Below are 15,880 nucleotides of genomic sequence, written 5' to 3'. Positions count from 1 at the left end.
GCGTCCTCCTGTCCAGCTGTGGTCCCTCCTCTCCACCGTGGGTGCCTTGGCTTAGCTGGACATTTCCCACTGCCTCCAGCCCCCTTTGTCGTATCTTTAGGGGTTATTAGGACTAAAGGGGGTTTGGGAGGGTGTAGGGGCAGCACAGTGGCCTGGGAGGGAGCCCATGGGCAGGATGACCCTGTGGGCAGGATGACCACTGGGGCTGTCGGACCCCGTGTCCCTGGACAGGTGAATCACTGCACACCTTCTTCCCGATCCCGCTCCTGGATCCCAGCCTTACCTCCTGCTGCAGTTTCCTGGCTGGTGATGCCTCTCCTGGCTCAGGGAGCGGGAACACCCCGGAAGAGAGATGGTGCCAGCAGCTCCCAGCACAAGGACAGTCACGGGGTAGGGCAGGGGTCCCCCTGCCTCCCTGGGGTGCCCCCAGCTGCAGGGGGCTGGGCTGTGAGAAGGTCCTGCAAGCAAACAAAAAACCCCAGTATATTTCAGAAAGGGCTTTTTCTTTCCCCCCCACCCTTATTTCCAGTCCTCCCACCTCTCAGAGCAGCCAGCAGAGCTGCTCTCTGGCCCTGTTTCCCCCTGCCCAGCACCCCGAGATGCTCCTACAGCCACCAAGCCCAGCCAGGTCGTGCCATCTGCAAACTCTCGGGTTTTTTAATGATATATATATATTTTTTCCTTCTCCTTTTCTTTCCCACCCCTTGCCTTTTCCCATGCCATACGCCTCCCCCTGGCCCCCCTCCCCTTGCCACCACCCCAAGCCCTCAGCTGGCCGAGGGGCTGCGAGGTGCGGGGTGGGTCTGGGGGTTGCGGGGGGCTTTGCATTGATGCATTGATCGCCCATGGTCTCCGCCTGACCTCCCTGCTCCCAGGGAAGCAGTCTCCATGGCTACTGGCCCTTCTCCTTCAGCGCAGACTGTAAATTCCTGCAGGCAAAGCCCAGCCTTGGGGGTGCGAGGGGGGGAGCCGTGAAGGAGTAACCAAAGCCAAATAGAAAGAAAGAAAGAAAGGCTGGGAGAGAGAAAAAGGGCGTTGCTTGGATGGGGCTCTCCTTTCCACTCCCCTTTCCCAGGTCCCCAGCACCAGGGCAAGGCGCCTGCTTCCCCCCTCCAGCACTGCTGCTCCTGCTCCTGCTGCTGCTGCTCTTGCAAAACTGGAATTGGCTGGGATTATTTAAGGGAAAAAAAAAGGAGGAGAAGGGATCAGAGCAGCCGCCAGAGAGAGGGCGATAGAGTCCACTTTCCTCCAACTGCCCTGGGTCTCCCTCCCTCGCTCTCTCCTCTTCAGCAGCACCAAGAGCCCCAAACTGAACCCAGAGCAGCTTTTTCCATCAGTTCAGTTCCCTTCCCTCCCTCTGTCTCACACACGGCAAGGAGAGAGCCCCTTCCTCCCCTTGATTTTCCTTCGCATGCTCAGCCCCTTGTTTCCTTTAAAGCACTAGAAATCCCCCTTCTTGCCCCCGCTCCTCCCTGCAGACTGGGATTGCAATGGGAGCTTTGCAGATTGCTGGATTTTCCACCCTTTTCTTTCTCCTCCACTCTGGAAACACGCTGGCAAATAAAGCCAGTCAAGGTAAGAGAAAATCTTCCCTGCTCGAAGGTTTGCTGTTTGATGTGTGGATTGGGCAGCCGGATCTCCTCGTTAGAGCTGGGGTTTAAGTGCAGGCTGGAGAAGGCAGCAGCAGTAACAACAAACAGTGGAGGGGATTTTAAATGTCGCTTGCAGATATTCTCGCCTACTGCCTTGGACTGGGGTTGGGTTTGTAAACTCTTTAATGAGTTGCGTTTCTTAGACTTCAGTTTTTTTGGTTTTGAATCTTTATCTCAAGGCAGGGGGTTCAGGGGCAGAAAATTAGGGTGGGCAAACAAGTCTGCATCCATCACAGGCAAAATGTGGCTGTTTGGAGGGGCTTGGAGGGCTCTGCTGGTTTTGTGTCTGTGAGATGGGGCTACCACGGCAGCAGTGTGGGCGAGGAGGCTGCTCCGGGCTGGGTTGGAGGGCAGGGATGGCGGAGCGGGCGTTGATAACGCCGGGAGGCTGCATCTGTGCTCGGGGACTTCACATCGGCACGGGGGAATCTCAGATGTTGGCTGCAGGGGTGTGGGCAGCAGAAAACTTCGGGTAGCTGAGCACAGCTAAGCCTGAAAATTAAGGGAGCCCTTTCCCAATCTCTTGGAAAGAGAGGTATGTCCCATCCTTATCAACTTCGGGCTTTTCTGTTCCATAACTCCCGTGTTGAGCCAGAGCCTCCCCTTCCCAGACGTACACACGGAGCTTTATGTATGGTCTATCTATACCTTCGCTTTTCTATAGCACCTCTATATTTAGCTCAGATTTTTTCTATCCACGCGCGCGGGAGTGCGCGCGCCCACACGAGCACACACAGCCCTATACATGATCCCCTTGGCTGTCTCAAAGGGGGTTTTCTCCTTAATTCACCACTATCTGGACAATCTGTCGGGTTTTCTCTTTTTCTTTCCATAGCATGTAAGGTTTCCCCAGCCCGGCTCTGGCTGGGCTGTTGTGGCAGCTGCGTGTTTGTGCGTACGGTGAGATTAAATAGCGTGTGAATGAAATCTCGGAGCGCAGGATATAATGAAAGATCTCTTGTAGGCGGATTCCAGCCACGCGCATGGTCGCCCGAGCCCTGTCACCGACAAAGTTAGAAGGAATTTCAAGGCTATTGTCTTATCTGGCTCAAAGTGTTTCTAAAACAATAGGCGACTTCTCCGGAGGGCAGCCTGGGCAAGCAGGAGAGATTTTCCAGGGCAAAGGTTTGGTGAGAAGGCGTCCAGCTTCACGTAAAGCTTTATGATTTAGGCACAGAAAGGAATGCTTAGGTTTTTATCCCCCCTCAAATTATCTTGAGTGTATGCATTGCTTTCATTTCTTATCATAATATTTATTTATTAAGGCTTTTTGGTTTCCAGTTCCATTTAAGCCTGAGCCAGAATCGCATTAAAATAGCAAAGTGAAATTCCATCGTGCAGAGACTTGACAGATCCCTTCAGGGAAGAAGAGGGGTGGAGTGGGGGTGGAGAGAGGTGAGCTCAATCCTGCGCCGGGGTTCATAGCCCGCCGTGCGCCTGGGACAGCGCTGGCTCCTTCCGGCTGTCCGGCTGCTCGCCAGCCAGGGGGGCTGCGCTGGAGAATTGATCCCTGAGGCTGCAGTCGAGGGGTTCTGTGGGCTGGGGAGGGGCAAAGGTTGGTGCCTATGGGGCTGCAAGGACTCTGGGCAGGGGTGGGCCCGGTGCTGGTCCTTTTTGGATGAGGCCGAACTCACAGGCATCATTTGGGCATCACTGATGGCAGGTACAACGTGTGCCTTTCCTCAGAACCCGCTGTCTCCTGGTTTTCTGACTGTCACCGAGCTCCTTGAACCTTCTCTGTGTGTCTGGGACGTGTTAGAAGGATATTTCTCGAAAGTATCAGGTGTGTGTGCCGGGTGACACCCCAAGGATGTGGCACACATCAGCCTGAAACCTTTGCCCTTTTGAGGGACAGCCACCCTTGCCAGGTGACTGTCACGGGCTGGGAAAGGCTCCTCTCCCATCGGATGGTCTTGTCTTGCTGGGATAATGTCGTGTTGTGGGTCGGGCTTGCTGGCTCATTTCTTGCACTGAATTACCCCAAAAAGTTTAGTCTGTGGGGAAGGAAGGATTTAGAGAGCCGGCTGCTGGGCCTGGAGGGTGTCTGCCAGTGGACCTGGCTGCCTGTGGAGTCAGCTTAGGGCTAGGCAAGCTTTCAAGAGGAGAACTGACAATATAAATCTAAATAACCATAGGGAGGCTCCTGACACGCATCCACAGCTGGGATGGACTCTCTCCCTGCGGTCCCCAGGCCAAGCTGCCCAAACACTGCTGTGCCCACCACTCCTCTGGGTTTTGGATAGATAATGTCACCCCAGTCCCAGCTTCTTGTCCATCGGTCCATCTCACAGTCTTCCAGGCAGAAGAGTTTGTCCTGAGCTCCTTCTCTCAGTGGAGCAGTGCCCTTACCTGCTGTCTGCCAGCATCAGTCCCTCTCTGTATGTTGGGAGGACAGAGCCCAGGGACTGGCAGCTCTGCACCATCCTCGGGCAGTGCCAGCCCCTCTGGAAGCACCCTCATCACTGGGAACACATCCCAGGATTTGCCACTTTTCCTTGCAACTAATTGCACATCCCCTCAGATGATGCCGTGGAATGGGTCTGGGAGGGAGATGCAGCATCTCCCTGGGAGACCCCAGCACTCCAGTTTGCAGCCCTTGGCATTCCCACAGCCCCCATTCAGGGTCCTGGGTGGGATCAGAGCCCCAGCCCAGCCCACTGGGCACTCGATGGTCATCCATGGTTGGCACCAGCCCTTGTGGCTGGTGCTGTGTGGCTGCCCGGGGCCAGAGCCACTGTCCCACGTGAGGGGCTGGTGCGGTGGGATGCACCTGCAGAGCCTATGCTGCCTGGGATTACTTTTCTGTATTTTTTTAAGGAGTCTAAAATTTTCCAATTGCAGCGTGGAGATGCTGTTTGATTCCCCTCCCATTGCCGCCAAACCTCCTCCCCCTTGGCCTCTGCCTTCCTACCTCTCCGGCATTCACAGTGTGCGACTGTTGTGCCTGTCCCCTCCACCCCGCTGAAATATGAAATGTAAAACTGTAAACATTTCACATACACAGTTCAAAGGAGATCTTTGACTGAGGGCGTCTAACGTGCCTGTACCGAGATTAAAAAAGGGGAGGGGGTGGGTAGGAAGGAGGGAAGAAGAGTTTTTTTGTAACTGCCAACTGGAGTATAAATATTCAGACACCTTGAGTCTTCCAGTGCTGATGTGTTGCTCTCTCCAAACTGCTCAGGAATTGGGGGTTCTTTTCTTTTATTTTTACATAGATTTTTTTCCTTTGCAGACAGCCACACCAGAGCAATCCATTTAGAAAAAAAGTATGCGTGATTGACCTTAACCTTCACTTTCAAAATTCTAAGTCCCCTGAGAGGCTTTAGGAGAAGTCTGGGATGGCAAATTAAGTTTGCTCTGTCTGGCAGCCCTGGAGGATGCCTGGCTGTGTTTTGGAGAGGCTGTGTCCCCGCTGGAGATCTTGAGATTGTTGCTCCCGGAGCAAAAAACAAACAAACACATTTTTTAAGGCAAGGCTGGGTCAGTCCGATAAGCCAAAGGAACAACAACAGCAACGACAATTCCCTGGGGAGATGAACACGCTGCTGGCGTGGAGCATCAAACCCTCTGTGGGGAAGTGGTGATGGAATTGGGTTGAAGTGACCAGGGTTGGCACAAGGAGGTGGGATGGAAGTGGAGGGACCATTTCCTACCCAGGGAATGGTGGTGGAACTGGGATCCATCAGGATGACCTGGACTGCAGAGGATGGACAGCTCAACCTGGCTCTGCCCTCATGGGAGTGGGAAGCATCAGCGAAGGGGATAAAAAAGCCCTTTTCTGGGTCTTTGACAGCTTTGGGGAAGCCAAACCCATGGTGAAGGGTATAAAGCAGGGTCTGGGCACTGGACAGTAGAGTCACCAGGCTGGGAATGGCCCCAGTTCCTCGCTGTGACTTGTGGTTCCTCGTCCTTCCGTGCTCCATCATTCCACAGGGCCAAGCGCTGGGGCTGCATCTCCTGCGTCCCACCTGCTTTTGGGAAAGCTGGGTGGCTGTGTGGGCACTGGGCTGGTTCAGGGGTCTCCATTGCGTGGGGAGATGCAGACATCCCCTCTGAGCCATCCTGAGCACAGGTCCCTGCCCAGGGACCCCTGGCACCCCCATCCTGGCAGCAAGACATCACCCAGCACCTGAGTCGGGATCTCCGAGTTCAGATGACACTTCTTTAGCCAATTTACAGAAGGCTGCCCTGCAGAGCATACTCCTCCCCTCTCCTGGCCCATATCCCCTCCCAGGGGGCTGCCACTGCCTGTGGCCATGCCCTGAGCCCATCCTGCTGTGGCACAGCACGAGTCACCCTTGTGAGCTCCCTGGATGAACAAATGATTAATAAACTGCACCACAGTGTCTGAGGTGGTTATTAATACCCTGGTAAAAGGAGCTACTGAAGTTATAAAGCTTTAATTTGGCATTAAGGCCGAGTGGAAACTCCTCATGTCTGCCAACAGCTACACACACATCCCCATACAGACAGGCTGTTAATATATATGCCTATATAAAAACAAAGAATAAAATTAATTTGTAGAAAAAGCTGAAGCGCTTGCAGGAGAGGGGAAAAAGGATGGTGGGTTTGTTTGTTTAGGGTTTTTTCAGGCCAGTTTTTGCTGCCCTGTCTCACCCCCCTCCTCAGATTTATTGGGACTTTCGGCCTATGGATAAAACCATCTTTTATTATTTTTTTTAAACAAAATAAGGAAGTGAGGAAAGAGCCTCAATCCAGCCTCTAAAAATATACGAGCTGTTGCTTTATCCCCCTACTCGCTGTCGGGTGTGACGCCGCAGGGCACAGAGGTGGGACCCGGGTGTCCGTGGGCTCTGCCACCGCCTCCCCCGCTGGCCCTCGGTCAAAGCCCTTCGGCTCCCGGGGGGTGCGCGCCGGTCCCGGGGAGGTGGCGGTCCCCCCGCTTTTGGCACGCTCGAAATGGCAGTGGCGTTGAAACCGTCTGCCTCCGCTGCCTTTGAAATGGAGAATAAAGCTGCAGCTGGAGCGGAACGGGGCCCAACAGCCAGCGCTGGAAAATCCCACCCACAACGGAGTGAAAAACATGGCCCGAGGCGCGGGGCGAGCGCCGCAACCTCCTGCCCTTCGCCGCAGCCCGCGGCGATGGCCGTGCCAGGGATGCTCCTGCCCTCTGAGGAGCCCTGCTCAGCCCCAGCGCAGTGGGACAGGGGCATGGGGCTGGGCAGGGAGCGGGGCCACCGTGGGCGAAACCTGCGGTCCCCAGCGAGACTCAACATCTTCATCAAAACCAAATTCCCCACTGGGGTGCAGAATTCCCCAGTGCCAGGGATTTGAGGCATGATGTGGCCATCTGTGCTGCCCGGTTTGGGCTCATTTCAGGCAGCTGTGGGTGAAAAACAGCGCTTTTTGGTTATTTGTGGAAGGAAGAGATGGAGGGGCTGTAGGGGTACGGGTCTGCAGGGGGACTGGCAAACCTTCCAGAAAGCCCACCTGGATTTGGGACCTTGTCTGGAGCAGGTCCCCTGGAGCAGGGGGACAAGAAGGGCACACCCCAGTGAGGAACTTCTGAGAGCAAATAGGGACAGGAACCTCAATAACGATTTTTTATTTAAAAAAAATATCTTCACTTGTCTCGAAGATGACCCCTCTCACATGGTGGCAGCAACTCAAAGCACCTGCAGTAAGGCCACAGGCAGCTTTTTGGATGGAGAAAATTCTCCTGCAGGAAAAACCAGCTGCCCTGAGAGAAAACCTTCCCTTTCATGGGAAAATGTTGCTTGCGTTGACAAAAATGCTAAAAATTGAGTTTTTCAGAGGGTTTTACTCTAATTCACTACATCATTTCTGAAGGAGCCAAAATTTCAGCATTCTAAAATTGGGATCTTTGCCAATCCCAGGACAGCTCCTGGGGTGCCAAGGAGGGTATTTACTCATTCTTCCCACAAACACACTTTTTTTTCATTTTCTTTTTATTTTTTTCATAATCCTGTAACCTTTCGGAATGACTCCAGCTTTGGAAAAATTACAGAGTGGAAAACTGATAATGTTTTCTTTTGTACTTTTGCTGCTGTGTAATCTTTCCAAAGTTAGAGAACTTTTGAAGTTACAGAATGGGAAAAAAGAAAAAAGATGGAAAAAAAAGATGCTATACATGTGTGAGTGGGAAGGGGCCAGAGGTGCCTTCAGTGCCTCATGCATGTTGTTCGTGGTCTTGAGTTTGAGAGTGCAGAAGGAAAAAGAAATAGGAAATAAAACTCCCCCAAAAGTGAGATTCCTGGCAAAAGGCTGGGAAAGTTTCAATGATGTGATTGATGCCTGGTGGATGCTTCTTGTTTTGAGTGTTTTTAGGGGAAGGAGATGGGGTTTGATGGATGGTCTGTACAGTTTGGGTGCTGGTTCCCACCTGTGTGCCAGGGTGGGTGCCCAGGGTGCCAGACCTGACAACTGTCACCTTGGCACCATGACTCAAAGCATCACGTGATTTATGACTTTGGGGGAACATCTGAAGGGGGGTTCCCAACCATGCAGGGCCAGGACCAGGATCTGCAGATTCAGTAGATCTTTGGGTCAGCATCAGCTTTGCTGCTGCTGAGTTCCCACGCACATTGTGGCCAGCACGTGGCATCCCCCCACATCTCCCTGCTCCAGTGCCACGACCTCCCACCGCCCCTCTGGGAGCCCAGTGAGGGATGCAGGAGCCTGAGGCGAAGTCACTGGGATGCTGAACAGCCACACTCAGCTCCCCGAAGGGACAAGAGCCCCATGGGACCCCTGGCACAGGCAGGTGATGACGCTGGCTGCTGGGGTGGCCGCAGCACCGTGGCACCGTGACCAGTGCCATGGCTGCTGTAGGTGCCAGCCAGGAGCAGGGCCCTGCTCCCCGTGCAATCCCTCCATCGTCCCCACCGTGGTGGGTCAGCCTCCAGCCGGTGATTAATGGCCCAAGGGAGGCCGTGGTGGCCGCGGGCCATGGCTAATGTCAAATAACAAATATGAATGCGGGCTGTAAATATTTATACAATGCGCAGGCACGTGCCGCCTCCCTGGTGCAGAGACAAAGCTCTCCTCCTCCCGGCCGGGTGACTCACATCTCCCGGCAAAAAGAGCCGCCGGGGTGGCCGGGACAGGGCTCGGGCTGGCGTTCGCGCGGCCGTGGCCCCTGTCCCGCGGAGCTGCAGGGCTGCCTGCCCGCCCACCGCTTGCAGGGATGTTTTGGGTCTCTGGAGACCTCCTGGAGCACTTCTGTTCTTGGGGCTGCTGAAAAGCAGTTTTTTAAAGGCAGCTGAAAGCTTTGAAGCCTCACATGCCTCCTGAGGGGATACAGGAAAGCTGGAGGGACTCTCAGGTCCCCTTTCCCCAGTGACAAGCTTCCTATCCCTGTGAGAGGAGGTGGAAGCAAATCCCTGCAGGAGCAGCGCTGGTGCTCCCCACGTGCCGGTGGAGCTGGAGCCTGGGCTGCTCTGGGAGCCCTGCCCATACCTGAGGGGCTGCGGGTGATGCTTAGCCCCCGACTGATCTCCAGGCACTGGCAGCCAGGGAGGGGATGTGCCCGCTTCAGGGCACCACATCTCCCTGACTGCCAGAGCAGGGAAGGAAGGCAGTGAGAGCCAGCTGAACAGCCTTTTGCTCACAAACCTCCACTCCATGTGCTCGAGGCTTCTCCATTTCCCAAATACCGTTAAAACCTCCACTCCACGACCTCCTGTCACAGCAAGCCCTTGGGCATTGCTGCTTGAGGCCATTGCCAGCACGTGGAGCTCTGGATGTGATATCCTGAGTACCACGGCACTGCATCCCAGAGAAGGGGGTTGAGGGGCAACAGGGGATGGGGATGATGCAAATTTTGTCCATGCCCCCAAGGAAGCCTTGATGTTTTTCCCCTGTTCTCTCTCCTGCTTCTCACTCCTGGCTCCCAGGTTTATTTAGTGTGGTCCCTGCTAAATTGTGCACATTCCTTGGTGCCTAAGAATAGAAAGCGATGATGATTATTTGGGTGCCTGGTTGGCTCAGGAAACAGCTAATTGGAGACAGAGACTTTCACCTCTGCCTGGGCTGGCTCCAGCCTGGACTAGGAGCGCTGGAGCAGCATTTCCTATCATCAGACACATGAAAGGGCCAGGGAGTCTCAGGGTGATGTGTCCAAGAGGGGACACAGGTTGTGCTGTTTGGGAGTGGACCCAGCGATTCACCATGTCCAGAGCCCATCATCCACTGCATCAGGGCTGGTTGAGGAGCTGGAGGCTGCTGGGATCCATCACCTTGGGCGGTGGCTCCCATGGGGACAGGGGGTAGAGGTCCCAGGCTCTCCCCATTGCTCCCCTGACCTGTCCTCTTGCAGATGTTGATGAGTGCGTGGAGGGCACCGACAACTGCCACATCGACGCCATCTGCCAGAACACCCCCAAGTCCTACAAGTGCATCTGCAAGTCCGGCTACACCGGGGATGGGAAGCACTGCAAAGGTAGGGACACGCCGCTGTCAGAGCCGGAGCCTTGCTGGCGAGTGACAGCCTGGCTGGTCAGAGGCCAGCGGTGGCTCATCAGCGTTGGCCCATGCAAAAAGACCACTTGTTTGCCCCAGCCCATTGTAAACCTTTTATTCCCCTTTTCTGCCCCAAACTCCTGGCCTGTTGACAGTGCATGGGGACAGAGAGTCTTGCCGGTGCCATTGTCCTGGCATGGTTGGGGCTGCCCATGAAGGGTCACTTGGGTCTTGTTTTAAACAAAGCTGGGCTTATTTTCCTGCAGGATTTCTGACCCCAAGGCTGCAGAACTGCATTAGCAGCTAAAACATAAGAAACTGAAAAATAAGATATAGAAACAGAGATATAGATGGTGTAGATACCAATATAGATGTAGATATAGGTGTAAATGGAGATATTGACATAGGTATAGGCATATATCTATATATAGATACAACTGAGTGGGGAATGGAAAGAAAATGGGTTCCTTGGGGCAGCAGCAGCAGGAAAGCGGGACTGGGGCAGGGGAAAAATTCCCAGCTCTGCTTGGAGCAGGTTCAGGGTCAGGATGGGCTGAGTACAAACAGCAGAGGGATTAAAGCGCTCCAGGCACTGCCGGGCTTTGCCATGGAGATGGGCTGCTCTGCCAGCACCCCGGCAAATCCCAAGAGGTTCCCAGCACTCTGCACCAAGCTAAGGCTGTAAGACCCTGGGTTGGCTGGGGGTCCAGCATCTAGACTGGGAAGAATGGGGATGTTTTTGTAGGGTCTGGAGGGGTGCTGCAGGTGATAATGGAGCTGAGGACCTGCTGGAATATGCAGAGAGAGCAGAAGACCCCAGGGCACGTTACCAGCTGGGTGGCAAAGATGTTGGATGCAGGGAGCAGCACCCATGGGGGGCAGCAGTGGGGGCAGCCCTGCAGCTCTCCTGCCCTTCTTCTTCCCAGACGTTGACGAGTGCGAGCGGGAAGACAACGCGGGCTGCGTGCACGAGTGCGTGAACATCCCCGGCAACTACCGCTGCACCTGCTACGACGGCTTCCGCCTGGCGCACGATGGCCACAACTGCTTAGGTGAGGGATGTCGGTGCATTGCAGTTCCTCAGTTGCTCCAGCACCTTGGGACCAACCTGCTGGCTTTCTTTGCTGGGCACTTCCCAAGACCTGCTGCAGAGCCACAGAACCGTGGTGGCACTCCCAGGGCATTAAGCTGGCTGCAGGCATGTCCTGTGCTTCAATGGCTCTCCGGGGACAGGATTGCTCCCCATTACACGGGGGTGATGCCAAGGAAGGATGCTCCATGCTGGGAGAAAAACTCGCTCTGTGGGTTTATCCATAGACTGGGAGGGTTGGGGTAAGGCAGAACTGGGAGAGTTGGGTTTGGGCTTGCTGGGGGTGAGGCACAGGCTCCCCCCAGCCGCATCCTGCTGCGACAAGCAGCCGGGCCGGCAGCACTGCGTGGCTGCCCAGGGCAGGACCAGCTCACCCGGGCCCTGCCACTCTCTCCGCTCGTGCCTTAGGTCAGCCCTGCACCTGCCAAAATAGATGAGTTAATAGCAAATATGGTGGGGATGGGAACCAGCGAAGGGACTGGATAAATAATCCCCGGGCCAAGAAAAACCCGGCATCTGCCTACGGAGCGGCCGTGCATCCTCCCTGCCACTTCCCACCGCCCCAAACTCCATCCGGCCGCGGCGGAGCCAAAGCTCCCGTCAGAGCCCCGGGGCCCATCGAGCTGCCCGCGCCCGTCACCCGCTTCCTCCCGCGGCATCTGCGGTGGGAGCTCCGGGGCACGGAGCCGCCCGCCTCCCCTCCGCCTGGAGCTCATGCTATTTTCTAATTAGTGTCTGCAGAGGGGTCATTAATGAGCTCATCACTGGGAGGAGGAGGAGGGGGAAGGGATTATGGACACATACGCTTTGCATTAACCACCATCACCGGGATCTTTGCAGTCTCCTCGGGGAGGGGGGAGATTTACACAGCTGGGAGGAGGTGCGGGCGGGCGGCTCTGCCTTCCTCTCCCGGGGGAGGATGAGCCCGAGGAGAAGAAAGGAAAGCTGGACGTCATGTGTTTACAGAGTTGGGTGGGAGGGGATGGAGATGGCTGGGGAGCAGCCGGGCAAGCAGGGATGTGGGGGGAGCATGCTGGCTCCCACCTTGAGCCCTTCCTTAGCTCATCCCAGCACCTCATCCCTGATCCTGACGCGCTTGGCCCAACCTGCCTGCGTTCCCTTTTAGTCAAAAGAAAGAGAAGTAGAGCAAAGCAGCGTGTTGTGCCCAGGCTCTGCCAGTGCCATGGGCAGGAGCTGTGCTGGAGGGGGATCAGGGTACGTGCCCACCAGAGTCCACAGGCCCCTCCACTGCCCACCCTGGGCGACCTTTTGAACCAGGACAGGAATTCAAGCCCCCGTCCTGACACAGGCTCTGCTGGTTTCTGCCCATCTCTGTTGTGTTTAATAAAACAGGTATTAGAGCGGCGGAGTCTCGTTTCAGCCATCGGGTTTGAATGGCTGCCTCCTCATTTTTGAGCAGAGCTGGAAGGAGAAGTTGCAAGACATTAAGCCCTTGTTCTAAGCGGGAGGATTTGAGGAGAGTTATTGGCATCTGCAGGACATAGCTTGGCTGTGATGAGCATTGGAGGAAGCCATAAGCTTCCCGCCATCACAGAGGACGTCCCTTTGTGCCTGGCTGCAGCCCAGGTATCAGCCCTCACTGCCCTGTGGGTGAGAGGGTGTTTTCAATACCTCCTTTCCAAGATAACAAGTTTGTGGGGTGCTCCTTGGCTCCGATGCCTGGCCATTTCCAGCTGGAGCTGCAGCCCTGCTTTGATATTTCTGAGCGTCCCCTCAGGGCTTGCCAGGGGCTGGAGCACAGTGCAAGGCACCCACACTGCTCGGGCATCCATCTGTCCATCCATTTTGTCCAAAAACAAGGCGTTTTGGTGCGTGTTGCGCTGTTTGGGGAGGGGGCCGGTGCTGGGGGGCCTGGGAGCCCCTGGCGCGTGCCATCGCCGAGCCGCTATTCCGGCGTTTCCGGTGGGCAATGCTGGCGGGGCTCAGTTTTCCCCTCAGCCGCGGCTCTGCAACGCTCGAGTTCACAGGACGTTTTCTTTGGCATGGGGCCTCTCGCTTCCCGGCCCGACACCATCACCCGGCACCACGGGCAGAGGGGGCAAGGGGCGGCCACGGCACAGATTTGTCTCTGCCCAAGCCCGGCGTCCTGGTTGCTCTGGCACCTCAGGGTGCTGGTGAGTTCAGCTCGGACCACTGTCCCCAAAAAGCCTCTAGAGAGAGCAATGGGCAGTTACTCTTCATTAAATGCAGGATTTGCAGGGCTGGAGCAGGAGCAGCCTGGGGCGAGGGCATTGCTGCTGCCACGGGGCCACAGCTCAGCCCCTTCCAGCCTTGGCTTGTTAAACCAAAACAGGTGTGAGGGCAGCCGAGCGGCAGGGCAGGGGATGCGAGTCTCCTTACAAGTAATTATCCCTGCTCTGGGTTAAGGTTTCCCAGCTCCTCCTAATGAAGTGCAGGCATCCCCAGCTGGCAACAAGCTCCGAGGGGCTGGGAGCAGGGGCCGGCTGCAGCCAGCATCCTGGATGAGCATCCTGGGTGCTTTGGGGTTTCTGAGACAAGGAAAGCCCCTTTCTCTGTGGTCTGGTGTTCCCTTCTGTAAAATGAGGCCATGAGTCAGGGAAGCTGTATGATCCCTGCACCCACTCCTGCTGTGCTTTGCCTTCATCCCCTGCACTATCAAGCATTCCCCTTTCCTCCAGCTGCGGGATCACAGATGTAAGGCAGCAGTAGGTTGCTACCCAGCAGATCTGTCCCACCCGGTCCCCATGGCCTTGGTGTGCCAAGCAGCTGTGCTCACCCCCTGCCACCTTCCCTCTGCAGACCTGGACGAGTGCTCGGAGGGCAACGGTGGGTGCCAGCAGACCTGTGTCAACATGATGGGCAGCTACGAGTGCTTCTGCCGGGAGGGCTTCTTCCTCAGTGACAACCAGCACACCTGCATCCAGCGCCCTGAAGGTTAGTGCTCAGCAGTTCCACACCCCGGGGCACCCTTCATCCTTGCATTTATCAGGCAGGTCTGTCCTCTGTCACCTCTGGCCACTCCTGCCCGTGTTTAGGTGCTGCTGCTGGGTTTGTGGTGTGGCAGGTTTGAATCTATGACAAACATGTTGGGAGAGGTGATAATGTCCTGCAGCAAAATCCTTGCAGGTCCCTGCACAGCAATACTGAACAAGGGATATTAATCCTATGCCCAGAGCAACTTATTGATAAATGGAAGGACCTGGAGTTCCTCACACCACCTTAAGAGACACATCTTCCCCTGCCAGGTCTTGCACAGCACCGAGCCCTTCGTCTCCGTATCAGCTCTAAATTGTTGCCGTCTGGAGCAAGCTCTTAGCCAAAATAGGAGGAAATGAGAGATTTTTGCGTCTCTGCTGATTTTTATCTCTGCTGCTTGGCAAAGCCAGCTGAGTGTTTTTGCTTTCCTCCTTCTCCTTCCCAGCTGTGTTGGTCACTCCAGCTCCCCAGGAATCTTGCCCTGCCCAGGATGGCTGAGCAGCTGCAGCGGCATCTCCTGTGTCCCCATCCTTGCATGTCCAAGAGGGATGAGCTGGCTGCTCCTTCCTCCCGGTGCCACAGTGGGCGGTCCCTGCTGGGAACAGGGATGCAGGTGCTGGGTGTTGAGCTCAATGGGGTTTAAAGCCACCTCGAGATATGGGAGCAGGGTCTCACCCAAGATGGGAGGGATCAAAGGCTGAAGGCTCACAGGTGGTTTTGTCCACCTTTCCAAGCATCTCTGTGCCAGGAGCTGGCCAGGGTTATCCTGTCCCCACAAGGTCTTCACTGACAAGGTTTCCCCTCCTTGCCATCATTTCCCCATCTCATCCCACCTCAGACGTCCTTCTGCCACTGCTGACTAGTGCCAGCAGCTTTTGGAGCATTTCTTTGCTTCCTTTTCTCATTTAGAAGGCATGAACTGCATGAACAAGAACCACGGCTGTGCCCACATCTGCCGGGAGACTCCCAAAGGGGGCATCGCCTGCGAGTGCCGTCCCGGCTTCGAGCTCACCAAGAACCAGCGTGACTGCAAACGTAAGGAGCACTCCAGGGCTGGGGATACGGCCCCCCAGGGACCCCCTAACCCTGTCCCCATGGCACAGACACCTCCTGCCCCTGCAGCAAAGCCGTGACCCCGTGATAGCAGTTAGTTCGTTGAGCCTGAAGCTCAGCATGCTCAGCTCTGCCTCTGTTGCCTTTACAGGCAATGCTTCTGGCAGCCCCCTTTGCCATGAGATGTGGTGTCCTTATATGACCAGGCTGAAATGGCAGTTCAAGGGGGTCCCAGAGGCTCAGCATCCCCTGTTCTTGTCCCAGTGTTTCACTTTCCAAAGGGGAGGCGAACAGGGAGAGTGCAATCGGCATGTGAGGAGCGCAGGAATCCTCTCCCTGGGGGTTGTGGTGCTCTCAGCCTGTCTGATCTCCTGCCAGCATCCCACTGGCAGTGCCAGGGTTATTAAATAGATATGTGTGTGTTTATGCAATTATTTTTATTTTGTTTCTCATTTGCTGTGTGCAGCAAACATGTAAAATCGCTGATGAAATGGAGGTTTAATCCTATGAGCCTACTTTCCCTCTAAGCTAAATGAAGAGCACACCTTGCCCCCCGGGGAGGGCTGGCAAGGATTCCCAAAAGCTCCTGTGTCATTCCAGAGCTCAGGAAAGTTTCACCCTTTCCCTATAGCACTGGATTAAGGGTCAGGGTCAACCATCCCCTTTCCTCGGACTCCACTGGTGG

At 55.5% G+C, this 15,880-nt stretch overlaps 1 protein-coding gene across 2 annotated transcripts in view; it reads left to right on the top strand.

Annotated features, from left to right (window-relative positions):
• Positions 1-1,059: 1,059 nt before the first annotated feature.
• SCUBE3 (signal peptide, CUB domain and EGF like domain containing 3) overlaps positions 1,060-15,880 on the top strand; it is a 30,578-nt gene continuing 15,757 nt past the window's right edge. For both annotated transcript variants that reach the window (XM_048328381.1, XM_048328380.1), the window contains exons 1-5: positions 1,060-1,575; positions 9,952-10,074; positions 11,021-11,146; positions 13,966-14,100; positions 15,052-15,177. In XM_048328381.1, coding sequence (XP_048184338.1) covers positions 1,491-1,575; positions 9,952-10,074; positions 11,021-11,146; positions 13,966-14,100; positions 15,052-15,177 — 595 coding nt within the window. In that variant the 5' untranslated portion in view covers positions 1,060-1,490. The remainder of the gene's footprint in view (positions 1,576-9,951; positions 10,075-11,020; positions 11,147-13,965; positions 14,101-15,051; positions 15,178-15,880) is intronic.

The sequence above is a fragment of the Corvus hawaiiensis genome, chromosome 24, assembly GCF_020740725.1.
Source record: "Corvus hawaiiensis isolate bCorHaw1 chromosome 24, bCorHaw1.pri.cur, whole genome shotgun sequence".
NCBI classification, from domain to species: Eukaryota; Metazoa; Chordata; class Aves; order Passeriformes; family Corvidae; genus Corvus; species Corvus hawaiiensis.
The sequence above is the reverse complement of the archived record's forward strand: the minus strand, read 5'-3'. Positions and strand labels throughout refer to the sequence as shown.